The sequence below is a fragment of the Physeter macrocephalus genome, chromosome 6, assembly GCF_002837175.3.
Source record: "Physeter macrocephalus isolate SW-GA chromosome 6, ASM283717v5, whole genome shotgun sequence".
Taxonomy (NCBI): domain Eukaryota; kingdom Metazoa; phylum Chordata; class Mammalia; order Artiodactyla; family Physeteridae; genus Physeter; species Physeter macrocephalus.
Window position 1 is genome coordinate 88,082,836 of NC_041219.1, and position 26,954 is coordinate 88,109,789.

The 26,954-nt window shown below is 42.0% G+C and overlaps 1 protein-coding gene and 1 pseudogene across 1 annotated transcript in view; both read left to right on the forward strand.

Annotated features, from left to right (window-relative positions):
* The window catches only part of BIN2 (bridging integrator 2), a 33,646-nt gene extending 6,985 nt beyond the window's left edge, over nucleotides 1-26,661 (forward strand). Inside the window, exons 2-12 of the mRNA XM_028490333.2 lie at nucleotides 164-244; nucleotides 11,746-11,800; nucleotides 12,097-12,191; nucleotides 12,783-12,878; nucleotides 14,390-14,497; nucleotides 14,805-14,890; nucleotides 16,372-16,447; nucleotides 17,745-17,827; nucleotides 21,540-22,290; nucleotides 25,302-25,376; nucleotides 26,186-26,661. Of these exons, the coding sequence (XP_028346134.1) occupies nucleotides 164-244; nucleotides 11,746-11,800; nucleotides 12,097-12,191; nucleotides 12,783-12,878; nucleotides 14,390-14,497; nucleotides 14,805-14,890; nucleotides 16,372-16,447; nucleotides 17,745-17,827; nucleotides 21,540-22,290; nucleotides 25,302-25,376; nucleotides 26,186-26,215 (1,536 nt within the window). The 3' untranslated portion in view covers nucleotides 26,216-26,661. The remainder of the gene's footprint in view (nucleotides 1-163; nucleotides 245-11,745; nucleotides 11,801-12,096; nucleotides 12,192-12,782; nucleotides 12,879-14,389; nucleotides 14,498-14,804; nucleotides 14,891-16,371; nucleotides 16,448-17,744; nucleotides 17,828-21,539; nucleotides 22,291-25,301; nucleotides 25,377-26,185) is intronic.
* On the forward strand, nucleotides 1,052-1,910 carry LOC102974914 (protein DBF4 homolog A-like; annotated as a pseudogene).
* Nucleotides 26,662-26,954: the final 293 nt, after the last annotated feature.

Sequence of the window (26,954 nt, forward strand, 5' to 3'; positions counted from 1 at the left end):
TTGATTTTTCAGCAACATGCTATATTTCTAATTCTGTTGGGCTGATATGAGTACATCCCTTAAGTTGCATCTGAGACTCTGAGAGAAGCCAGGGTCAAATGAGGCCAACAGTTAAGAGAGGCTTGACTATAACAGTGTGGACCTCTCTGATTTATATCCCCAGGTACTGCAGAAGTTGGGGAAAACTGTGGAAACCAAAGATGAGCGGTTTGAACAAAATGCCAATAACTTCTACCAACAACAGGTAATCTGGAGGGTGGGAAAGGGAAGCTTGGAGGAAGAAAGAAGATATGAGGGCCGAGTGGCAGAAGAACAGCAGGTTCTGCAAATCAGCAAGCATCCCTACTAACCCATCCTCCCCCCAGGAGTAAGGGCCACAGGGTGACCTGCTGCTTATCCTTCTCCTGGGAACCACAGAAAATTACCTTTTCTGTTCCTGCTCACTCTGGGTTTAGGGGGACAGACGAGTGTTCTTCTTTTCTCTTGGTGGTTCCCCCAGGGTACAGTGACATCACCAGGTCCTTAGACAAAATCAGAACAAGTCCCTGTCACCTTAGTTTCTGGCTTACTATCTTCCCTAGGCTGCCTCTCTCCCACCCTAAGGGTCTTCTCATCTCAGTGGCCCCATGTTTTGTTGCCTCTATGTCCACTGCATCTAACTCACCAAAGCCATTTATTCTAAAATAATACCTCCATCTTTTACCTGTCATTCTCACCCAAACCTCCTGTTCTCACTGCTCCTTCTGTCTTCACTGGATGTTATGGGTAATTTTATGTAGAAAACTTACTTTAAGAAGTGGATAACAGCTCACTGCAGCCAACTCTGAAAATTCTATAGTACACATGCAATTGGAACAAGAAAAAATATGTAATTCATATATAGTAACATTAAAAAAAAAAGAAGTGGACAACAGTTGGTGGCCTGCAAAAGGGGAGAGGCAACTGGCCAATCAGCGGGCCTTGGAGAGCCGTGTTTCCAGAACTGCTGGACGTGACACCCTCTCCAGACCCAGCATATGAATGCCAGGTGGCTGCCACGAACTATGGAGCCATGAGGATCTACAGCAAAGGACATTTCCAGGGTGGAATCCATGTCAAAAATGAAAAGAATAGCCATCTTTAAACTCTGAAAACTGATAACAAACCAGAAAAGTCCAAATGTAAGCCACTTTGGGGAAAAATATTTTACATTGACTTACCTTCTGTCACTGTATCTGAAAAACTGCCAAAGGACATTAAGGATCTGGGATGGCGAGTTGAAGAATTTCTCAGTAAAGATATCAGTTATCTTATTTCAAATAAAAAGGACAAATTTCTCGTGTACCAAGCCCTGAATTTGCGTATAGTGCAGAAACCACTTCACCTCATTCTAGCCATGATGGAAGTTCATTTGAGTCTCCAGATTCAGTGTGTTTGATCAGAGGAAAATTAGTAGTCGAAAAAGCTAGAAATGGGGCTTCCCTGGTGGCGCGGTGATTGAGAGCATCGGCACACGGGTTCGTGCCCCGGTCCGGGAGGATCCCACGTGCCGCGGAGCAGCTGGGCCCTTGAGCCATGGCCGCTGGGCCTGCGCATCCAAAGCCTGTGCTCTGCAACGGGAGAGGCCACAGCAGTGAGAGGCCCGCGTACCGAAAAAAAAAAAAAAAAAAAAAAGGCTAGAAATGACCATGATTTTTTTCCTTCAAATAGTATATTATCAAATGCCTTGTCATGAGGAGTAAAAAATCTTCATATTGATGACATTAGATGCAACACTGAATAAAAGAAAAAAAGAGTTGTATTTACTCAAGAAATCAGGCACTTCTGTAAGCAATGTGGGGAAAAGAATAGGTATTGGTCCACAAAAAGCAAGAACAAGTAGACTCAAAAAGCCTTCTGTAAAGGTAGAAGATATGAGCCACATATTCTAAGTGAGCAGCACAGAAACTTTGCACAGAGTAATCACTATCAAGTTGTTGATGATACTGTAACTAAGTTAGTTTTTGACTTTGTGGACTATGAAAGGGACATGCCTAAAAGAATAAAATACAGTATTAGATCCATTTCTCCTATTACTGCAACTGTCCTGAAAAAGCCTGAATATAAAGAAAAGCTAGAATTGCAACATACATCTCAGACTTCAGGGAAAATAATGTACAAGTGATTGAGCAGAGTTTTCTATATGAAGAAACCCAGGAACCTGAACAAAATTTGTGTTTATTTCAGAACATATTCCCTACTTTTCCAGTGAATTGAGAGGGCTTGATGAGAAAACATCTAATAAATGTTCCATGTTAAATCCAGCCGAAAATGACATAAAACAAAATTTTACACATCTACCTCCACATAAAAATGAACAGGAATGCATTCCTGACATTTCTGAACATAAATTAATTATACATGAAAATGACTAGGGCTTCCCTGGTGGCGCAGTGGTTGAGAGTCCGCCTGCCGACGCAGGGGACACGGGTTCGTGCCCCGGTCCGGGAAGATCCCACATGCCGCGGAGCGGCTGGGCCCGTGAGCCATGGCTGCTGGGCCTGCGCGTCCGGAGCCTGTGCTCTGCAGCGGGAGAGGCCACAACAGTGAGAGGCCCGCCTAGCACAAAAAAAAAAAGAAAAAAAAAAAGAAAATGACTTAGAAGTAAGGGTAGATCACTATCCATGTAGGCCACAGACATGTATATAAGTTTCTAATTTCAATATGGATAAGAGTGCATCTCAGCCAAAACGAAAGTCAGATGCTGTGCATTTTCCAGCAAAGGATCTGAAGGAAAAGGACCTTCATTCAGTATTTGGTCATGATTCTAATCTGTTAGCAATAAACAGTTTACAGGAACATCTAACAATTCAGGCAAAGACTGCATTCCAGAGTCCTCCTAGGAACCCAGTGAATGTGACATCAAGAATACAGGTAGTTTACCTTCTGGTAAAATCCACTGGAGAGTGAAAATATTACAAGGAATCAAAAAAAAATCTGGAACCAAATGTGGAGTTTGATAAGAAGAGAACTGAACTTCTTACTACACAAGAAGAAAACAATCTGTAGTTCACCACTACAATCTCTACTGAACTTATTTCAGACTAGTGAAGTCAAAATTTTTAGATTTCACAAGCTATGCTGAAAACAGTGGTATATGTGATGTTTTAGATATTTGGGAAGAGGGAAATTCAAATAATTTGTTGTCAATGTTTTTCTCTTCCCTTTCAACCTGTATATTTACTGGCTTTTGACTTAAAATAAATAGCTTTCAGAAGTGATGAAGATCATATTCTTGAAATTTTTAAAATTTGTATAAAAATTCATACAGGTTTTTTTTTTTTTTTTGCCAAGTTTGTTAACAGAACCAAATGTAAATATTAACAATAAAGGTGATGTTTGCATTTTTCTGCAGAATTGATTACCTGTTACAGAAAAATTATAGAATAAACTTGTGGCTCATTTTTTAAAAAGGGGGGAAAAGAAGTGGATTACAGAGGTTTAACCTATGGGATATTGACTTTCCATCTCTATGTGCCAGGCATCACATTTATCTCGTTTAATTCTGACATGAGTCCTGGAGATTGGATCCCCTCCTTATAATAGAAGGGAGTTAGTTATTAACTTAAATGAATATCCAGTTGCAATGCAATTCTGACACTAAATACCCAGAGTTAGTTCAAATTTCACAGGTTGAGGGCATAGTCCGCCACTAGACTACCTCACTTCAGACACCATCTGTAAAGCTCCAAAGTTCCCAGGCCACCTGCACTTTTGACAAACTGGCTACAAATCTGGGGGTTCTTACCAACCACTCACCTTCCGTAATTCACTAGAATGGCTCACAGAACTCAGGAAAGTGCTCTACTTACAATTAAAGTTTTATTATAAAGGGTACAAATCAGGACCAGCCAAATGAAGAGACATGCAAGGGGAGGTCTGTGAGGATCCCAAACATGAAGCTTCTGTGTTCTCAAGACACGTCACCTTCCCAGCACATTGATGTAGGATTACCAACCAGGGAAGCTCACCTAAACTTCAGGTGTCTAGAGTTTTTATTGTGATTTCATTACATAGTGAATCATAGGCCTTGTGATTGAACTTAATCTCTAACTTCCCTCCTCTCCTTTCTGGAGGTCATACTGATATCACCTGTATGAAAGCCCCAACCCTCTAATCACTTGGTTCACCTTTCCCAGCTGACCAGCCACCATCCTGAGTCATTTGTTTAGCATAGACACAGGTATGATCTGAGAGGCCCACCATGAATAACAAAATCCCAAGGATTTAGAAGTTACTTCTCAGAAACCAGGGCCAAAGACCAGTCAAATTCTTTATGGTATAATGTAAGAATTATATGGAAAATAATTCTTTAAAATTATATTAGGGACTTCCCTGGTGGTGCAGTGGTTAAGAATCTGCCTGCCAATGCAGGGGACATGGGTTCGAGCCCTGATCCGGGAAGATCCCACATGCCACGGAGCAACTAAGCCCGTGTGCCATAACTACCGAGGCTGCTTTCTAGAGCCCACGAGCCACAACTACTGAGCCCGTGTGCCACAGCTACTCAGCCCGCATGCTGCAACTGCTGAAGCCTGCGCACCTAGGGCCCATGTTTTGCAATAAGACACTGCATTGAGAAGCCCGCGCATGCAACAAGAGTAGCCCCTGCTCGCCGCGACTAGAGAAAGCCCATGCGCAGCAATGAAGACCCAATGCAGCCAAAAAATAAATAAATTTATTTTTCAAAAATTATATTAAAAGGATATTAGCTATAATCTAATTCAGTAGTTGACTGTATCAGGATCATTTGAGAAATAATGCAACATCTCTGGCAGTAGGGCTTGGGAGTCTATATTTTAAACTTGTTTTAATGGAAGATTTCAAATATGTACTAAGATAGAAAAACCTGTATAATGAATCCACAGGTACCTATTACCCAACTTCAATAATTTATCAACTCTTGGGAATCTTGTTTCATCTCTTGGGAATCTTGTTTCATCTTGTCTCTACCCACTTTCCCCATCCTTGATCATTATGAAGCAGATCTAGATATCATTTTATCTATAAAAATTTCATTATCAGTCTCTAAAGATAAGAACTTAAAATATAACCACAAAATCATTATCACACCTAAAAATATTTTTCTATAAAACATTTAATCATTACAACAAATCAGAAGGTATATCAAGAGGGAATTCCCTGGTGGTCTAGTGGTTAGGACACTGTGCTCTCACAGCCCAGGGCCTGGGTTCAGTCCCAGGTTGGGGAACTAAAATCCCACAAGCCGCATGGCCAAAAAAAAAAACAAAGTATATCAAGAAAAAAATGAATTAAAAAATAATGATTTCACACCTCCCATGCTACAACTACTGTTGTTTTTTTATGCTTACAATTACTTTGCTATGTATGTGTATGATCTCTAAATATATCCACAACAAATAAATAGGTTTACAAGTGAAACTTCCATTCTTGTGGTTTTGTAACTTTTTCACTTAATTTAATACAAATATCTTTTCAGATATCTCAGATTAAATATCCAGCTAAAACATAAATTTTAGTAATATCTTAAAAATTAGCATGGGGCTTCCCTGGTGGTGCAGTGGTTGAGAGTCCGCCTGCCGATGCAGGGGACACGGGTTTGTGCCCGGGTCCGGGAAGATCCCACATGCCGCGGAGCGGCTAGGCCCATGAGCCATGGCCACTGGGCCTGCACGTCCGGAGCCTGTGCGCCACAACGGGAGAGGCCACAGCCGTGAGAGGCCCGCGTACCGCAAAAAAAATAAAAATAAAAATTAGCAATAATTTTTTAATATCATAAAATATTCACTGTTCACACTCCTCTGTGTCATTTTTTTAACAATTGTTTAAATCAGCAATTTGTTGCCATGTTTAATAAATCTCTTAATCTGTAGGTTTCTAATCCCTCCTTTTTGCAGTTTATTTGTTGATGATATTTGGTGGTTTTCCTGCAGTTTCCTGCAGTCTCTAAATTTTGCTGATTGAATCTCCATGGTATTGTTTAACATGTTACTCTGTCTCGTATTTTCTGTAAATTAATAGTTAGATTTAGAGGCTTGATGAGATTCAGATTTTTGTTTTTGTTTGTTTTGGAGGCAAGAATACTTGTTATTATAGGTGTTATATTCTTCCATCTGGAGGCACATAATGTCTGTGCAGGGGACACGGGTTTGTGCCCGGGTCCGGGAAGATCCCACATGCCGCGGAGCGGCTAGGCCCATGAGCCATGGCCACTGGGCCTGCACGTCCGGAGCCTGTGCGCCACAACGGGAGAGGCCACAGCCGTGAGAGGCCCGCGTACCGCAAAAAAAATAAAAATAAAAATTAGCAATAATTTTTTAATATCATAAAATATTCACTGTTCACACTCCTCTGTGTCATTTTTTTAACAATTGTTTAAATCAGCAATTTGTTGCCATGTTTAATAAATCTCTTAATCTGTAGGTTTCTAATCCCTCCTTTTTGCAGTTTATTTGTTGATGATATTTGGTGGTTTTCCTGCAGTTTCCTGCAGTCTCTAAATTTTGCTGATTGAATCTCCATGGTATTGTTTAACATGTTACTCTGTCTCGTATTTTCTGTAAATTAATAGTTAGATTTAGAGGCTTGATGAGATTCAGATTTTTGTTTTTGTTTGTTTTGGAGGCAAGAATACTTGTTATTATAGGTGTTATATTCTTCCATCTGGAGGCACATAATGTCTGGTCGTCTCCTTTTTTGTGTGGTATTAACCATAGGTGATCATTAACTAGAGAATCTGTGTTTTACCTTAAGCTTTCTATGTTTATTATGTAGCAGCTAGTCTGAGAACAGCATTTGGCAACCACTGATCTAGTCTAACTCCATCAAAGGGAAATAGGATCTGATTGAGAGAGAAGTAATATAATCAAGGTAATAATACCATAAGAGTTGCAGAGCTAGGATTCTCACTTAAACCCTGTGCTTTTTCCCCTCTGCCTCACAAGGAGGCCTCCCTGGGCCTCTTCACAACTCCAGTTACTGTTCTACTTCCAACTCCAGGATAGGAATCAGTAAGTTGACACCCGCTTTGAAAGGTTTCTGACTCTTGGCCCATTCTGTCCCTCAGTCCTTTCTCTAACTTATAGGATAGACCTACAGTGCCTACAGTGGCAGATGTGTGGGTAGAAAGGGTAGGCGATGAAGGAAGGGCCATCAAGAAGAATAAGAGGGGGCTTCCCTGGTGGCGCAGTGGTTAAGAATCCGCCTGCCAATGCAGGGGACATGGGTTAGAGCCCTCTGCCAATGCAGGGGACATGGGTTAGAGCCCTGGTCCGGGAAGATCCCACATGCCGTGGAGCAACTAAGCCTGTGTGCCACAGCTACTGAGCCTGCGCTCTAGAGCCCACAGGCCGCAACAACTGAGCCCGTGTGCCGCAACTACTAGAGCCCATGCTCCTCAACAAGAGAAGCCACCGCAATGAGAAGCCCGCGCTCGCTGCAACTAGAGAAAAGCCCGCGCACAGCAGCAAAGACCCAATGCAGCCAAAAATAAAAATTAAAAAAAAAAAACAAGAAGAAGAATAAGAGGATCAGATGGGACAACCCCCTCAGAATTTCCTATGTGAGCCTACCAACTAAACACCACTTGAGCAGGGAAATAATTTGAGAAATGAAATGGAGTTAGTCTAGGAATAAGGAAAAACTTTTCTCCTGAGAGAATGATACACATAGTAACTGGTGTTTGAACATGCTTGGGAAGTTTATTTAACAAACATTTCATAAGTACCTGCTGTATGCCAGGCACTGTGCTAGATGCCGGGACTTCAACTTGAATAAGACAACATGCCTGTTCTCAAGGCTCTCACAGTTTAAGGAGAAAGACAGTGAAAAAAGTCAGGTCTGAAGCTGGACCTAGGTGTCTAAGTTGAACAGGAGGAAAAAGGACAAGGAAATTGAAAGTGAAGTATTCCAGAAGTTGGACCAGTTGGTCATGTGCCCTACCTTTCTCTTGCAACCAGTTTGTTGGTAAACTTTTTTTGTTTAATTTATTTATTTTTGGCTGCGTTGGGTCTTCCTTTCTGCGCATGGGTTTTCTCTAGTTGTGGCGAGTGGGGGCTACTCTTTGTTGCGGTGCGCGGGCTTCTCACTGTGGTGGCTTCTCTTATTGTGGAACACGGGCTCTAGGTGCGTGGGCTTCAGTAGTTGTGGCATATGGGTTCAGTAGTTGTGGCTCACGGGCTCTCGAGCACAGGCTCAGTAGTTGTGGCGCACAGACTTAGTTGCTCCGCGGCATGTGGGATCTTCCTTCCCTCTTTCCCTTTCCTCAAAACATATATTGGGTTGATTTTTCCATAACGTCTTATGGAAAAACCCAAGCAAACTTTTTGGCCAAGCCAATGGGAAAGAATTATTTTCGTCAAGCAACATTTTAATCTCTTATTTCTGGTAGTGACAGCTGCTTCCAGTTCATTGCCTTTAAAATCACATCTAGGGCTTCCCTGGTGGCGCAGTGGTTGAGAGTCCGCCTGCCAATGCAGGGGACGCGGGTTCGTGCCCCGGTCCGGGAGGATCCCACATGCTGCGGAGCGGCTGGGCCCGTGAGCCATGGCCGCTGGGCCATGGAGCCTGTGCTCCGCAGCGGGAGAGGCCACAGCAGTGAGAGGCCCGCGTACTGCAAAAAAAAAAATAAATAAATAAATAAAAATAAAATAAAATAAAATAAAATCACATCTAACAATCGAGCTTCATCTTTCGCTTCTGGACCTCGATTAGATCAAGAACTGTCAGCAGTTGCTCAGGGTTGGTCATGCTCTTATTTTGCTGAGTGTTCGGGATTCTGAGTCCATTTTTCTCTAGCAAGTTGGGAACCCCAGGACAGGCACTTCTTCTCCATCCTCAGAACCTCAGTCTCTTAGGACATAGCTCTGCTACCTGAGTGCTTAGGACGCACTTCCAGAGTGAGTGATTCATTAACTGAGGGCTGGGACTTTGTATCAATATAAGGGATGGGAAGGACTAACTCAGACTCCTTATGGTACTGCCAAGAATTTTGCAAGGACTTAGCAGAAGTGATAAAATCATAACATTTAGAGCTAGTCTTACTTGGTATTTACAGATGAGGAAATTTAAAGCCAGAGAAGTGGAATCACTTGCTAGTTGGTAGTAGAAACAAGTTTTTGACGCCCAAACCAGTGGAAAGCTAAGACTGTGAGAGTCACATCTGTCAGGAGAGAAGAAAGATGCTGGGATTATTCAGCCTGGAGACATTTCAGGTCAAAGGAATAAAATGACACAGGTGCTATCCCACCACCCCACCCTCTACTACCACCACCTCTCTCTCTGTCTCTGTCTCTATCTCTGTTTCTCTCCTCTCAAAGGAAACAGCAGGAGCAGAAAAGAAGAACTTTGACCAAAAGACTTGATTCTAAAACACGGACTATGGTATAAATAGTACCCTTAGCTTTGAACAGTGTACATACAACCTGTACCACCATACGTGGTAGCCTTGATCACTGATCTGAGTTTTCAGGCCATATAATATCTAGTGGGATAAAAAAATTAAGAATTTCATTTGTAGAAATTATGCAAGATCGTTTAACAGCTTTTGTTATTCAAACATGTATTTTGGAGATCAAATCTTCATGGTGAAGTAAAAAGTTGGGTCCATGTTGTTTTCTTTCAAGAAAGAAATTAAAATCCTTGTTAACTTTTATAATCCCCAAAACTCTTTCAAACCATGGTTATCACATTTTCAAAACTCTCAAAGTTATACCTACCTACCATATCCATGTTTAAAAGCTATTATGTACATTTAACATCTTAGACTGTTTAAACTTTTTTTTCTGTAAATGAAAAGCAAAGAGGAAGTGAGACATCTTTCCTGGTGAATGCTAAGTGTTTCTGAATTTTGTTAACTGACTGAATCTGTCTCTATCATGCTGTTGAAAGCACTTTCTCAAGGTCACCAGTGACCTCCAATTACGAAGTTCAGTGATTTACTGATTCTTCATGCATTCTAACCTCTCTGTAGTATCTGATCCTTCTTCAGTCATCAGAGGCTGCTGTCTTTTATTTATTTATTTTTTTGCGGTACGCGGGCCTCTCACTGTTGTGGCCTCTCCCGTTGTGGAGCACAGGCTCCGGATGCACAGGCTCAGCGGCCATGGCTCACGGGCCCAGCCGCTTCGCGGCATGTGGGATCCTCCCGGACCCGGGCACGAACCCATGTCCCCTGCATCGGCAGGCGGACTCTCAACCACTGTGCCACCAGGGAAAACCAAGGATGCTGTCTTGATCCTCATTTGCTATAACACACCATTGATCCCAGTTCTTCTCCTACCTCTTTGACAGCGCCTTAGATTCCCTTGAGACTGTGTCTTCATGTCCCTTGAGCCCTGGCATTCAGCCTCTTGAAAAGGACTTTTAACCTGAGGTATGGTCAAGAGTTTGGACTGGCTCAGAGGTGACCTCTGGAGGCAAGAAGATGGATAAAATAATTAGTCCAGTTTCCTTTGTTTACTTGACCAAGTAGACCTGGGTTTTCTGCTGCTAAAATTAAATAATAATGATTTTTCCCTCAAAGAATTGCACAGATTAAAAAATTAAAAATGTAAGTTATTAGATAGAATTTTCAGCTTTTCTCTCATAAATTTTTTATACTTTTGGTATGCTCAATAGCCTACCTATAATGAACGTAAGCAAATAAAACAAGTGAACAAGTTCACAAGTATTTTTATCATGTACTGCAAAATGGATCTTAGCTCAAATCATCTGAACTGGTGTGAGGATCACTGTCCTGGTCTGTAGGCTTGGCCCTGTACGATACCCTTGATGTGGGCTGCACTTTTCAGTCCAGTCTCACGCTTCTGAAGTCAAGCTCCAAAATGTCAACAGCCTGGCCTCAAAATTGCTTCTCACCCAACTGGAAACTAGAGTTCACATAGAGGAAAGAGACCAGAATGGGAATGGGCTTTAGACAACACCATGAAGAACAAATGAGGAAGCCTCTGAAAAAGAGGACTCGGTGCAAGCCATGTGAAAGACATCTTCAAACCTGTGTGCAAGAGAAATTAGCCTGCTCCAAATACAGAAGGCCAACCTAAGACCAGTGGGCAGAAGTTCTAATAGAGCTATTTAGAAATGAAGTGCAGGGCTTCCCTGGTGGCGCAGTGGTTGAGAGTCCGCTTGCCGATGCAGGGGACACGGGTTTGTTAATTTTTAAAAAAACCCTATACATTGGTCAAAATCTTCCTAGAGATGACACAATTTAGTTTCATGATGATGAACCTAAATTTTCCTAAGACCTGCCTATAATTAGGCCTGGTAAAGAGTATTATTGATTAAAACATATAATTCAGGAAAAAAAAAAAAATGAAGTGCACAGGAGAAGAGGAATGGCCTGTGTGAGGGTGCAGAGAAGAAGAGGGCCTGGTGTCTGTAGAAAATGGTAGCAGTTTTTCTACCCAGAGAGGAAGGTGTAAGTCAGAGGATCACGTATATAGTGTCACATAGGACTCTTAAATTCCAGCAGAGGAACTATAGGTTCTAGTTCACTGGAAGGGAGAACAAACAGAGGAAAGAAGACATGCCAGTGCAATGGGAGCAATTTCCCAACTTAAAATTTGCCCCAAAAGAGACAACCAATAACTTCTTGGTAAAGAGAGTAGAGGCTAATATATAACAATTGCAAATGTTTGAAGAAATTCCAGGATTGATTTCTGCTTTTAACCTACTTTTCAACTTTGACTTCTGGAGCATCTTTCCAAATATATCTCTTTAGTCATCAAAGGCATTTCTCCCTTTCAGGTGGAAGGCCACAAGCTATACAAGGACCTGAAGAACTTCCTCAGTGCAGTCAAAGGTGGGTATCGGAGCACAGGGGGATCCAGAGGGCATTTATGCAGCTACTAAGAGGTGTGGGGGATGGAAAAAAAAACCAACCGTACTCAGGCTTTTCATCACTTGCCTGTGCCTGACTCCTGGATCTTTGTGGGCCGAGGAAGAGTAACTTTTCCTATCCCAGCCCCATCCAGCTTCTCTGACTGATAACCCAAACCTTCTGAGTTTGTCCTTTTGGATTGGAGCCACTGATTTTTCTGTCACCCATATGATTATACCAAACTGCTTTATGGTCAGACTGAGTTCTCTCCTTTTCAGTGATGCATGAAAGTTCAAAGAGAGTGTCAGAAACCCTGCAGGAGATCTACAGCAGCAAGTGGGATGGTCATGAGGAGCTGAAGGCCATCGTAGCGGTAAGAGTATTCTGGGCTTTATAGCTCTTCAACACTCGCTCTACCCTCATCTCAACCTCACCTCAGCTTCTCTGTCCAAGCAAATAGGAAAACAAAGGAGCCAGTTCACACTGTTCATTTTTATAGCTGTGGTCACAGGTGGTAGGAAAAAGCTGTAACAGGCAAATATTATACGAAGTTAAAAACAAGTTTTCCATAATCTGTGGATTCCTCTGTTTTTTACCCTCTTCCTCTCTTTAAAACCTTAGGAAGTTTTACCTACACAAAACCAATTGGTTGTTTTTGAAAACCAATTTCATGCAGTTATTTGCTCCCAAACTTCCCTATCCTTCAAGCTCTAGAGTCCAAGACTCTCGACCATTGGTTCCTGTTCTTAATCCCTTGAGTGCATGTCCAGTCTCTTATACGGCAGTTCCTTGGGGAAGGGCTGTTTCTTCATCTGACTCTTCCCCAGAATCCAAAATGATATTCTAAAAATATCAGTGCTCCAAAAAGGAAGTTTGTTGCAGGAAGAATTTGGGTATTTCCCTGGAATGCAGTTGCTGTTGAGAAGTGGAGCCCTCACCACTCCCTGCTGCCTCTTTCCCACAGAATAATGATCTCCTTTGGGAAGACTATGAAGAGAAACTATCTGACCAGGCTTTGAGGACCATGGAAAACTATGTAGCCCAATTCAGCGAGATTAAGGTAATCAATGTACAGAATCAAGGATGGGTTATGGGTGGCCCATATAAGTTAGAAAACATGTTGGGTTAAAAGTATAAGCAGAGTTAGACCCCATGGTTAGGAATGAAGTTGGATAGGTTAGGAAAAAGATTGAAAGTTGAGGGTTAGACAAGAGGTTAGGGAGGAGGGTTAGAGGTAGTGTGAAGGTTACATTTAGACTTAGATTTCAGTGAACTAGATCTGGGCTGGCTTTGAATTAGATCCAGGTCAGGGCATCCCATTTTGTTGTGAGAAACAGTTGGTGGGACTATAGACGTTTATTGTAGAGAAGAGGAAACTTGGAGGAGTTATAATAATTATCTTCAAATACTTGAAAGTCTATTAGATAAAAGAGGAATTCAGCCTGTTCTAAACTGTTCCATAAAGTAGAATTAGAATTCATTAATTCATTCGACTCATATTTATTAAATGTCTACTCTGTTGGGCACTGTGCTGGTTTTGGATTAATATAGGAAGAAATTGGGCTTCCCTGGTGGCGCAGTGGTTGAGAGTCCACCTGCCGATGCAGGGGACGTGGGTTCGTGCCCCGGTCTAGGAAGATCCCACATGCCGTGGAGCGGCTAGGCCTGTAAGCCATGGCCGCTGAGCCTGCGCGTCCGGAGCCTGTGCTCCGCAACGGGAGAGGCCACAACAGTGAGAGGCCCGCGTAACGCAAAAAAAAAAAATATGTATATATATATATAGGAAGAAATTAAAGGAAGCCTCGCTTAAATTTCTCATAGCTAAAGCTTTCCAAAAAAGAAATGAAATATACTGTGAGATAGTGAGTTCTCTATTCTCTGTTCAAGAAGAAGTCGAACTTCTTATCTTTGATATTGTAGAGAAGCTTTGTGTATTGAATAGGAAGTTGGATCAGATAATCACCAAGATCCTTTCAAATTCTGTGGTTGAGAGAACAAGACAAAGCCATTAACATTGTTTGCCTCTCCCTGGTATAATTTGTAGTTGGGATGAGATTGAGTAAATGTTCTCTCAGTGCTCATAATAATTTACTATTTGTATTATGCTTTAGGCTTTTCAAAGCCCTTTATATTCAGCATTTGATCTTTAAAATAACACTATAGGGCAGATGAGGCTACTGAGGCTCCAGAAGAGGTGTGCCTTGCCCTAGGTGACAAGGCTAATATATGGCAGCATTGGGAGTAAAACCCAAAACTCCTGACTTTGAATTTAGTAGGATTCTCAAGGCCATTTCTTCCGGATGCTGAACCAGTTTCTAGTGGGTTCACAGGATATATTAAAATTCAGTGCAGGCTTCCAGGTGCTCTGGAGAATTGCCCTCTACTCTCTCTCCCCCTGAGAATTCCCATTCTTTCCAGATAATGAGGGCGATCCCTTTGGCACAAAACCCTGTTAGAGAGTAAAATTTGATACTAGGACAGGAATCTTGCTTCTCTGTTTGATACTCTGTTACCCACATACTGGCCACCGAAAAGTGAGTATCAAGGCCCTCTCTCTTGACTCTGGGTTAGGAAAGAATTGCCAAACGGGGCCGGAAACTCGTGGACTATGACAGTGCCCGACACCACCTGGAGGCGGTACAGAATGCCAAGAAGAAAGATGAGGCCAAGACTGCCAAGGTAAAGAAGAGCTTGGTAAAACCTCCCTGCCCTCCCTTTCCCCATAATGGTGGCAAGTGGCTGGGCCATGCAGGGTTTAGGAAACGATAAATTCAGCCTCCAGTGTCCTGAAGGAAATCCTGTCTCCTCTGACACTGATGCTCTAAGGATGGTCAGAGACTTGAGGCTGGGGAGGACATAGGTCTGGGGAAGGGAGGCATGGTTCCAAGTAAGCCCCGTCCCTGAAAACATGCAGAGAATAAAGGAAGCAGACTCTAGCTTTGGGTTCAGGAATGAGGGGAATTGTCCTGTCTCTTTTACCACCTAGGCAGAGGAAGAGTTCAACAAAGCCCAGGTTGTATTTGAAGATCTGAACCAGGAACTACTAGAGGAGCTGCCTGTTCTTTACAATAGGTAATGATTGAGATTCAGGAAAGGGCTGGACCCTTGGGCCAGTGGAGTCCCAGGCCACCTGGCAGCCCAAACATGTCCTCATGAAAAGAGCCCTGGTCCAAGAGTGGAATGTAGCCTCAGCCCTGCTCGTAACTTGCTGTGTGATATTAGGAAAGCCACCTTTCTCTCTCGACCCTGGTTTCTTCGTCTGCAATACAGAGATTACCATCCTTGCCCTACCAGCTTTTCTGGGTTTAAAGACAAGATGCTTCTTGGATAGGAGAGATCTTGGCAAGTAAAGTGCCGTCATCATGCATACTAGGAGTATCTGGTTTTCTGCTCGAGCGTGTATTGTTTTAAACAAGCTTGGTTAGTGAACATCCGGATTCTTGTAGAAGATACACCATGGGATGAGTATTTCCATTAATGAAGATGTCTTTGCTTCACAGTACGTAAAAATGTTTTAGATGTAAATTTTCCACATTGGAAGAATCTGAACAGAAGCTCTGTTTGTGTCCTATTTCCTTTTCATTGTACAAGATATGCTTTAAGGGACTTCCTGGTGGCGCAGTGGTTAAGAATCCGATTGCCTGCCAATACAGGGTACACGGGTTCAAGCCCTGGTCCGGGAAGATCCCACATGCCGTGGAGCAACTAAGCCCGTGTGCCACAACTACTGAGCCTGCGAGCCACAACTACTGAGGCCCGTGTGCCACAACTACTGAAGCCCATGCGTCCTACAGCCTGTGCTCCACAACAAGAGAAACCACCGCAATGAGAAGTCCGCGTACCTCAATGAAGAGTAGCTCCTGCTCGCTGCAACTAGAGAAAGCCCGCGCACAGCAACAAAGACCCAACACAGCCAAAAAAAAAAAAAAAAAAAAAAGATATGCTTTAATGCAATTGTAGTCAGAGTATTTTATATTGTCACTTTATATTAGTCTATGAATGAGGGAGCCTTTTTAATGACTACATGTATTCTAAAACATTAATTATGTGATTCCTAATTTAAACAGAATTGAAATTTAATAGTTTCTTTAAATGTAAACTTCCCCAATTCATTTACGGTAGAATTCCATTAAATGTACATACAGCTTCATAGAAGTCCAAGTATTGTATACTGAGAAAGAATACTTACTATAATAGTTATACTTGTATGGCCTTATATTTATATGGCACTTTAAAAATTCTTCAAAGCACTTTCATATCTACTTCAGAACCTAATGAGCCTGAATCAGATAACTTCTTTCACAGAGATCTGTTATACTTTGGTGTCAGCCTAGGCTGGTCATGTCTCCTCTGGCCTTCCCACTCCTGAGAGTCAAGTGTACCCCTGGCCTGGCTCTGACGAATCCAGATCCCAGAACATCCTGAGCCTAGGCTGTGGGGTGCTTTTCTGTGCAGAGCCGGCGGTGGCTTTGGCTTACGCTCCTACCTTGTACTTCAAAGACTTCCTTTACCATCACTTACCTTTACGTGTTTGTTGTTTTGCCTCTTGATAGTCGTATTGGCTGTTATGTGACCATCTTCCAAAACATTTCCAACTTGAGAGACGTCTTCTTCAGGGAAATGAGCAAGGTGAGAAACATCCGGCCAATTTAGACATCTAGGAGGGTTTTTCTAATAAATATGAAGGTCGCTCTAATTTACATAACCTCATTAGATATCCATATTGGCATCACAAATTTTTACTTCTTTCTCATGATGAAATAATAGCACTTGATGGACTGTGTTGAACTGTATTAAAGCACATCTTTAACTTAAAAAGGATGGATTGTATATTTTAAATGTGAATTATATCTCAATAAAGATGTTAAAAAATACATAGTATAAAAAGCTGAAAGGTCCTATAAGGAGAAATTGATAAATCTTCATAGGAGATTTTAGCAAAGGGAAACCAAATTGCTGACAAACTTACAGAGTGAGGTAAGAGCTAGAAACCTAAATGATCAATAATTATATGGGAAAAAAACACAAATATAAATTAAAAAAACGCAGAATGAAGGGGTGATAGTGGACGTTCTTGTCTTATTTCCAGTTTCAGGGGAAATTTTTCAGTGTTTCATTTCTAGGTATGATGTTTGCTTTAGGATATTTGTAAATACCCTTCATAAGTTAACAGAAATTCTTCCCTATTTCTAGTGTACTGAATTTTTGTTTGTTTTTAATACACTGAAGAAAATGAAAAAAAAAAAAAAAAGCACATGTTTATATAATGTCAGAGGGCCCTCTCCATCTCCGTTAACAACTGAATAATGGCATCCAAATGGGCTTCAGATGCATAAAAGAGATTAGACTTACGGAAGGAACACCTGAAATGGGGAACCAAGTTTAATCTCTATCTTCTGTTGCTGGGGAGCAGAGAGGGTAGTGTTTAGGCACAGGTCAGTTTCTCAGGTAGTTCGTCCTGAATAGGGCCAATCCTATTCAATGACGGGCAGCCACAGAACATGACCTCACGGGGTCACTTCTAGTCCTGCGATTCCAAGACTCTTTGCTGTTAAAATATTAATTATATTCACATCCACATCCACACACGTTCCTCTCCACAGTTTCTTTGGCTAAATTATGATTTGCCTAGTTAATATTACAATGAGTTTTCATTCCCTGGATCACCTGAGAGATGCTAGAACCTCAAATCAGCATCAAATACCAAGGACCCAGCCTTGAGAGAGCTGCCAGTCTGATGGAAGAGGCAGAACTTTAGACATAGTAAAGGAAGAAGGGGTGGTGGGACAGGACCCTGGACACTAGTGCAAAAGGGATAAGGAATTTTATCATTAAGGGTAGGAAGGTTTTATTTTGGGGAGAGAAGGGATATACCAGTCTCAGGTTCCCACGTGGCTAGCATCTCCTTCTCTCTTGCTTACTCCAGCTGAACCACAATCTGTACGAGGTGATGAGCAAACTGGAGAAGCAACATTCTGATAAAGTCTTTGTGGTGAAGGGACTCTCAAGGTGAGCCACTTCTGACACTCATTTCTGCTTGGTTTGTCCTGTGTGTGAACACATTCAACACTCTCACCTCCAATCCCAAATCCTGACCTTTCCTTTCTGTTCATGTACATAATATTGTTTTTTGTTGGTGCTACACCCCGATATAAAGTATTTTTACGAAATATTTTAGTGGTAACTAAACGTATAAAGAATAATACAACAAAGAGTCATATACCCACCACCAAATTTAAGAAATCAACTGTTGGGACTTCCCTGGCAGTCCAGTGGTTAAGACTCTGCACTCCCAATGCAGGGGGCACAGGTTCGATCCCTGGTCGGGGAACTAAGATCCTGTATGCCGTGTGGTACAGCCAAAAAAAAAGAAAGAAAAGAAATCAACTATTATATATATATATAATTAAATCTCCCAGTGTCCCTTCCCCACTCACTTTCTCTTCCTGTCCCCCACCAAGTGTAACCACTATCTTAAATTTAGTATTTATTATTACCATGCATGTCTTTTTACTTTTATTATATACATATATATGCACACATAGAAAATATTATTTTGCATGGTTTAAAAATTTATTTAAATAGAATTATACTGTATGTATTCTTTTGCAGCTACTTTTGTTCTCTTAGTATTGTTTGTGAGATAACTTATCCTTGTTGCTACATGTTGCCAGCTCTGATCTTTCCTTTTCGTAATTGTTATGGATGCTGTTGTATGGCTAGTTCACAGTTTATTTCTCTGAACTGCTAGTGGACATTTGGGTTGTCTTATAGTTTTATGCTATTACAAATAATGGTGCAGTGAACGCGTTTCACATTTCTCCTTGTGAATATTATCAAGAGTTTCTTTAGGATGTATACTGGGTGTCGAATTGCTGAGTCATAGGGTCTGTGCATTTGGGTTTCTTCAGCCTTACTAGATATTACCATTCCCAGATTGCTCTCCAGAGTGATTGTTCCAATTTACAACTCACCGGAAGTGAATAAAAGCCCTCATTGCTCCATATTCTTGCTACATGCGACATTGTCAGACTTCTTAATTTTTCTACGGTAACGGGTATGAAATGGAATTTTTGCAGTTTTAGTTACGTCTCCAAAATGGCTGGTTAGCTTGAACATCTTTTCGTGTTATTGGCCTTTTAAGGTTCCTTTTGTGTGACTTTCATGTTTATCCTTTCTTCACATTTTTCATTTGGATTGTTTACCGTTTTTAAAAAAATGATTTACATGAGATGGGGTTTTTTGTATATTCTGGATATTAATCCTTTAATGATATGTACTGCAAATATCTTTTCTTTCTTTTTAAAAAAAATATTTATTTATTTCAGCTGCTCTGGGTCTTAGTTGCGGCATGTAGGATCTTCGTTGCGGCATGCGGGCTCTTAGTTGCAGCATGTGGACTTCTTAGTTGTGGCATGCATGTGGGATCTAATTCCCCAACCAGGGATCGAACCCGGGTCCCCTGTACTGGGAGCGTGGAGTCCTACCCACTGGACGACCAGGGAAGTCCCGCAAATATCTTTTCTTAACCTGTTACGGCTTGCTTTTCTGTGTGTGTGTATGTGGTGTGTCTGTTGCCTTCATGCATTCTTTACGCTGGTAAATGTAAGCAATTCACTGGTCCCTCAGAATGTGATCATTTTCTTATTCTGATGCCTTTGTTTAAGAAGTTTTATTAAGTTCCTTCTACACAGAAGGTTTTATGCTGAGACTTAGGCATCTAAGGACATAGGTGACTTGTCTTTCTCCTGAAGTGATTTACAAAAGTTGGAAGGGGGACTTCCCTGGTGGCGCAGTGGTTAAGAATCCGCCTGCCAATGCAGGGGACACGGGTTCAATCCCAGGTCCAGGAACTTTCCACGTACCATGGAGCAACTAAGCCTGCGAGCCACAACTACTGAAGCCCACGTGCTGCAACTACTGAAGCCCGTGCACCTAGAGCCCTTGTTCTGCAGCAAGAGAAGCCACTGCATTGAGAAGCCCATGCACTGCAATGAAGAGTGGCCCCCACTTGCCGCAACTAGAGAAAGCCCGTGCTCACCAACAAAGACCCAATGCAGCCAAAAATAAGTAAATAAATTTATTTTTTAAAAAAGGTTGGAAGGACACAAAATGTGCCTAAGGAAACAAGGAACAATATAAGATTGCACATACTAAGGGCCTGAGGAAACCAGTAGGAATTCAAAGAGTTAAGTAATTGCAGTGTGCAGATAGATGGTCAGGGAAGGCTTTGAGGAGGTGGTGAAACTGAGCTTGAGATTTGCAGGAAGAATGGGTCCCAGTTTGTTGTTTCTATTCCTCATTTAGCAGTTAGTTACAGACTGTTAAAAAGAATCACTAACAGGCCAATATAGACTTCCCTTTTACTCCAAAAACTCTTTTTCTTCTCTTCCCAGCATTGAAAACCAGAGTTCTCTCTACGTGTCTATTCATCTGAAACTTACCATCATTTACACCAAGATGTCCCAGAACCTTTTAGGGAAATCTGGTCTTTTCTTGCTATGTCCTGGGCCTTCTAAACCTGCTGACCCATAGAATGCTAAGTGCTAGAAAGAACCTTATGTCACTTAGCTTATCTTAGGTCAGAAACTCCCACAGGGCTGGAACTAAGTTTTCCTCTTTCTCTTCCTATAACCATCTCCCATTCTTGAACCCAGGACACAGCACATAGTTGGTACATGTCAAGTAAATATTTGTGAGTTGCTTAATCTGTTAGTGGATGGTACATGGGAGGCCCTTAAGGAGGTGAGTAGGAGTCAAGCTGATGTTGCTGTAGAAGCACTCAGCACAGTATCCAGCATACTCGATAAATGTTATAGTCAGTTTTCATTGTTCGTGGTAGTTTTGTTCTAAGTCACCATGAGCACTGAATTAGTGAATACTGAACCATTGCTCCTAGGGGAAACACAGGGTTAGTTTCCTGTGAGCCCCTGGTCCTAACATGTTCATCAATCGATCAATACGTCGTAACCTTTCTTGTGTGTGTTTTTGTTTAAATACACCTCATTTAATACATATTGTTGATTCATTCCTATTGAACTCACAGCCACCAGCACTATGCCTGAATGAAGCTTATCTAACACGTATTTTCTCTGTAAGGCACATCACAGACTTTCTGCTCTCAAACAGCACTTTAGCACTATACTTGGAGGCCATTTTAAACAGCAAAATCACCAACAAAAAGCACAACGAAAAACTTGGCAAACAGGACATATTTACAGTAAGAGAGCTAAAACAGGAAGGCAGAGGCTTGCCTTGTTAGACCTCAGCTGGGAAAGTACTGGTCAGGCATTCATTCTTCACAGCTGGCACATGTCCATGAATGACCGCAAAAGAACCATGAGTGTTGATTTTGAGGTTATAAATAAATTTCAGAGGGTAGGTGCATTTGCAAATACAGAATCCATGAGGATCAACTGTATATCACTCGTGAATCTTTTCCCCAAAATACTTTGTTAATATATTGCTGAGTTTTTTTTCCAGTTTCTTTTTCTTTATATATTTTTAGATAATCAAGATCGTGATATGGATAAAATTTTATAGCCTTTTTCCAATTCACTTTATAATATAAGCATTACTGCAAATTATACAAACTTTCTAATACCATTTTAAATTGCTTTATTCTGTTTTATTATTATGTGAATATATCATTATTTATTTGGCGATTTAGGTTACTTCCAGTTTTTAGCTCTTCTGGATCTAAATGCCCTTCCTTTTTTAGCAGCAACAGACGCTCTCTAGTCATCTCTCCCCCAGTTCGAACATCTACAGTCTCCAGCCCTCTTACCTCACCTACCAGTCCCTCTGCACTTTCCTTGAAGAGTGAGAAGGACTCCACCTCAGCAAGTGAGGAAGAGCTGGCATCTGATCCAGCCCAGGGAGAAGATGACTCGGATATTAAAAAAGAGCCCTTAAAAGACAAGGAGATAGAGGAGGAGGCTGAAGCAAGCTCCTCTGAGGAGGAAGAGCCTCTGCTAGCTTTCAATGGCCCCTCCCAGGCCCAGTCCTCACCCACCGTTGAGGGTGGAGAGTCCCAGGAGGAAATTCTCCCTTGCTCCCCAGCTCCATCACCAGGCAGAGCTCTGATCCCTTCAGAGCAGGCCTCATCTTTCCCAGAAGTAGTCCTCCGAACCCGCACCTCAAGCGAAGGATCTGAACAGCCAAAGGGAGCCTCTTTGCAGAGGGCCTCAGCACCGCCTGATAGGCCTCCTCCACCCAGAGCCGCTCCCAGCCCCAGGTCCTCCTTAGGGAACATTCCCTACAGCCCTACAGCCTCTGAACCGAGTTCACCCACCAGCCCTAGGGCCTCCTTGGGGGCTGAGACTCCAAGTCCTAGGGCCTCCTTAGAGGCCTCTCCTGATCCACAGCCACCAGAGAAGCCAGCAAGAACTCCTGAGGTCGGAGAAAAGGAAAACACCGATAATCTGAACCCAGAAGAACTTTGTACTGCCCCAACCTTGATGATCTGTCAGGTGAGAATGGATCTGGCTGAGTCTTTATTCCCTTTTATAACCTCCATGTAGATTATTTTTACTATGGTCAGGTTGCCCCACAGTAGCTAAGACTTGATGTCATTGTATTACAGTTTCAAGGATACTCTTGGACACCTTTTTTGGTTCTGGGGATTGCACATCTTCAAAGCAACTGATTTAGCGACCTGTACTCCCAGGGTAATTGACTTTGGCAAAGGGCTTATCTCTAATATAAGCAGATTCTTACTAATTTCTTTCTTTTGCTCCAAGTTCTGGGAGTTCCCAACGTAAAGAGCCTACAACTGGATCCTGATCTTTCCTTTTTTAATGTGGGAGAGGGAGGAAGGTCTCACTTCACTTTGTCATACTTGTGATTATGGTGAATAGACCCCAAGCAAAATGGCATCAGCAAATTTCCAAGGTATATCTTCTTTGATGAGAGAGGCCTAGAAGAAGGAACTCACAAAGGGAAGGTAAAGCAAAAGGGATGGTCTTTTGAAAGGTGAAAATATGGATGAGAAAAGGGTTCTGTTAAAATAGAGACACAGACCCTCTGGAGAGCAACCAGTTCCGTGAAGGATCTGGAAATCAAGTCATATTCTATTCAAATTACATGGAAGTCTGTCATATAGAGGAGAGATCTGACTTGTTCTATAAGACTCCTGAGGACAGAAAAAGGCCCTGTGTGTAAAGTGTTTTTGTTATTTTAAGTACATTTTGGATCAATGTAAGAGGAACTTTCAGCAATTAGCTCTAAGAAGTGGTATGGGAAAACATTTTTTTTTAATACAGAGGAAAGGGGGCACAAGGGGCATCCAAAAACCAAAATGGGCAGGGCCACCTTGAAAACTAGTTCCCCTTCCTTGATGTTAAAAGCTAAGGCTATATGGTTCCCTGTCAGGTGCATTGTAGAGAGGATTATGGGGCAACATCTGACTAGATGGCACTCAGATTCATTCATTCATTCCACAATCACTCATTAAACCCCTACTATGTGCCAGGCACTTTTCTAGGAAATGGGGTATTACAGTGAACAAAACACAAAATTCTCTGCCTTCCAGCTGCTGACATTCTAGTGGAGGGGGAGATAGACAAGAAACAGAATAAGTAAGTAAAATTACAGTTTAGTGGTGATATGAGTTAGGGAGAAAAATTAAGCAGGGCGCGAGGCATAGGGAGTGGGGGCTGAATTGCAGCTTTAAACAGAGTGGTCAGAGAAGGTGACATCTGGGCAATGAAGGAGGCCAGGGCATGAGCCATGTGGATATCTGGGAGTGTGAGATGTCTGGTACCCCTCAGATCATACCACCCTACTACTGAATATGCCTACCTGAAGGTTGACCAGGCTATCTTGGGAGCCTCCTGCTGTCTGAGAGGAACTCACATGGACAGAGGGAACAAGGGTGTGATGCCTGGCAAGGCAAGGAAGGTAGAAGACAAGAGGACAATAGACTTATCTCAGTTGACTCCCCTGAGATACTAAAATCTGAGTCATCAACAGTGTTATGCCCTCAGTCTTGATTCTACTGAAGGTCCTAACAGAGCATAATATAAAACTTTCCCTTGGCTGGTTTCCGGTCTGAGGTAGCTACACTGAGTGAGAGATATGCAGGGCATGTGGATAGTGAATAAGCCCAAGATAAATGTGGGATTTTGCGTAGATGAAGAGTATAGCCACTTCTGCACTGAAAAGAGCAACTCAACTGTATGGAAAATCCAAAATTAATTTAAATTTGACTTTGTAATATGTTATATGATTTTAGTATAGAGACAACAATAGAATGACCTGTTTGGCTCAGGTGAATAATAAAACAAGTTTGCATTCTTGGAGTAATTTTACTGAAGGGATTATGGGGACCAGGATGCTGTCTGACTATTTGGAGGAACAGGCTAGTAACACTGTCCTCCTTGGAAATGAGGTACAGGACACAACTTCCTTCCCCTGAGGTTACCTCCTTATATTTGAGATTTACTCCCAGCCTCTCCTGTGGGGTTGCTTTGGTCATTGGCTAAGGAGACATATTTTTCCTATGGAATTAAGCAATAGAGCATCTTAGATCCTAGTTTATCAGTATCATCAATCCTCTGAAGCTTGTGTCCTATAAGATTTGTTCATCTCCCTCACAGATGCATCATAAATCATGTTTTCTCTCAAGCAGAATTATGGACATACCACATATAAAAACGGGTAAATAAAAAGATAACTGTGAGAAAATCTGTTCTTGCTCAGCATTTGACTCACCTGAGAGAAAATGAAGATTTTGATAACTTTCTTGGAGGTATTAATAGTATTACCTTTGAGGTAGTTCGTGGCCTAGAATCAGCAGAGGGAGTACGAAGAAGGAAATTTTGCTGAAAGGAGAAATCACAGAATTTCAAGTGGCTGTCATACTGTTAGAAATTGGTTCTACTTTTAAAAGGGTGAATTTTATAGTGTGTTAAATAAATTTCATTTTTTAAAAGTTCATTCTAAACCTTAGAGTGCCAAGGTCTTCCCCTGGCTTAGGAGTTACTAGACACGGCTTTTTCCACACCTTGGGCTCCCATCTCAGAACCTAGACCTTTTCCCAAGGAAACCATCCTACCACTTGCCTCTCCTAACTGCTGTGGGTTAGGATCATCTAAGTGTGAGAACTGCCATGCATTCTTGAGGAGGATTAGCCTAAAAGTGATAGGTAGTGGTTTTAAGACCTATATTTATACACTTACAGAGTCTCACCTAGCTATACGTATAGATGCCATGTCACACAAATCATGGAAACAACTCTGGAATCTGAAGACCTGGCTTCCTGTCCCAGCAAGTCATTTCACCCTTCAACTCTTGGTTTACTGATAGGAGGGAGGATGGCAGTAAAGCCTTCCCTGTTGCTTTCAGGCTGTAGTGAAACATTGTATGATTGCCCTTAGTATTATCTATGACCCTTATGAAGTGTAAGGCACAAAAGACCCTTCTAAGCTGAGAGGCTGGGAGGTTGAGACACGTCTCACTGGCAGAACTCTTCTTTTTGTAGAACCAAGGTCTTCAGCTTCATGTCTCTGCGGTTCCAGAAGAGAGCAGCGTCATAGCACCCGAGCCTCAAGAAGAGGTAAGGAGTCCAGATATGCAGAGAACAGGAGGGGTGGTGAGACTGGGATTGCGGATGGACAGATGCTTGGCTACAGGCTGGCATCCTCGTTGTGGGCTGTGAGGGGAATCCAGCAGTGAACAGTATCCTTAGGGAAAAGTCAAGCAGGTGGGAGCCAGAAGAACCAAGAGTGACCGCACTTTGTGGTTCCTTTGTGCCCATTTCCCAACTGGCTTTGAACCTCCCGACCTCTTCCCATAGCCCTATCTCCTAAGAATTTATTTAGTTATACCTGAACTTACTTCAAAAAGGAGTTGAGAGCTACAAAAGGCATACATAAAGTAAATACATACAGGCACCCACGTGAAATGTAGTAAAGTAACTCAGAAGTGTATTAGTGAGAGTGACATAAAATGGAGCCATGAACTAGGCAAGTAGAAATGTGCATTCTATAAAATAGACTTACTAACGATGGACCACAAATTGGTTCCAGACTAACATCCAAGAAGAAGAGGAAAAACCTGATCAGTTCACACAATTTATGATGCCCATTCCTTAGGAGAACAACTCCTGCTACTTAGATGAAAAAGAAATCTCTTCTGCGAATCCTCATAAAGAGATGGTGAATGACATAATGAACAGTATCTGCAACAAGTCTTTACAATAATCCTAACAGCCAGTTTCACATTGCCCCCACCTCCATACAGGCCAGTGCATTACATGAAATATAATTTAGGACAAGAAAATGGAGTTTTCACCCCCCCCCCACCTTATTAATTGGTTAGTGGGAGGGCAGGTCAGCATCTAATGCAATCATGTTTCCTTTCTAGGTGTCTACCATTCAAAATGCACAACTCTGAAGAGGAATTGCCAAGACCTCCCCACACACACCTCCCCAGAAAAGCCCCTCAGCTAGAGGATGTAAGTCAGAGAGACTTAAGATCCAGCATTCATTTCTGGTTTCTCAAACTATGAATGCTGGCAGTCTCTAAAGACCTAGCATTAATGGAGGCTGAGGAGCAGACTTAGGGGAGGGAGGGAGGCAGTCTTGGGAGAAGAGACTGTTAGACTCGGAATGTTTAACTCAGGTTTTAGCATTGTTAGAATAATAAGACTTTATATACTAATGAAGTGGGGCTAAAATGACTATAAAAAGCAAAAGCATCTGTAGACATAGACATTTGTCCACCCACAGGCATATAACCACACATACTCAGAGAATAGTGAACAGATCTTTGATTTACCACTCATTTTGCAAGACTTAAAACCAAAAGAACAGATTTTCAGATTGTTAAATAAAGTATTATTCTGGTGATGTATGGATTTTTTGTTTGACACAGGAAGTTGTTCCAGCCCAGCAAACTATTCTCCACTTAGGCAAGGTTATTGACTCTACCCCAGGTTCAGAAAGCTTTAGTCACATCCCTGACCCCCAGCTCACCCTACCTCCTGGCTAGAACTCTTTGATGATGCCAGGGGCCACAGGCTCCTCTCCTCAATCTAGATGCTTTATTACCTGACCCCGCTCCCGCCCTTTGGTTAATAAGCAAATATTCTTGGAAAGGGTTTATATTTTAGAGCTGTATCTAGTGCCTACAG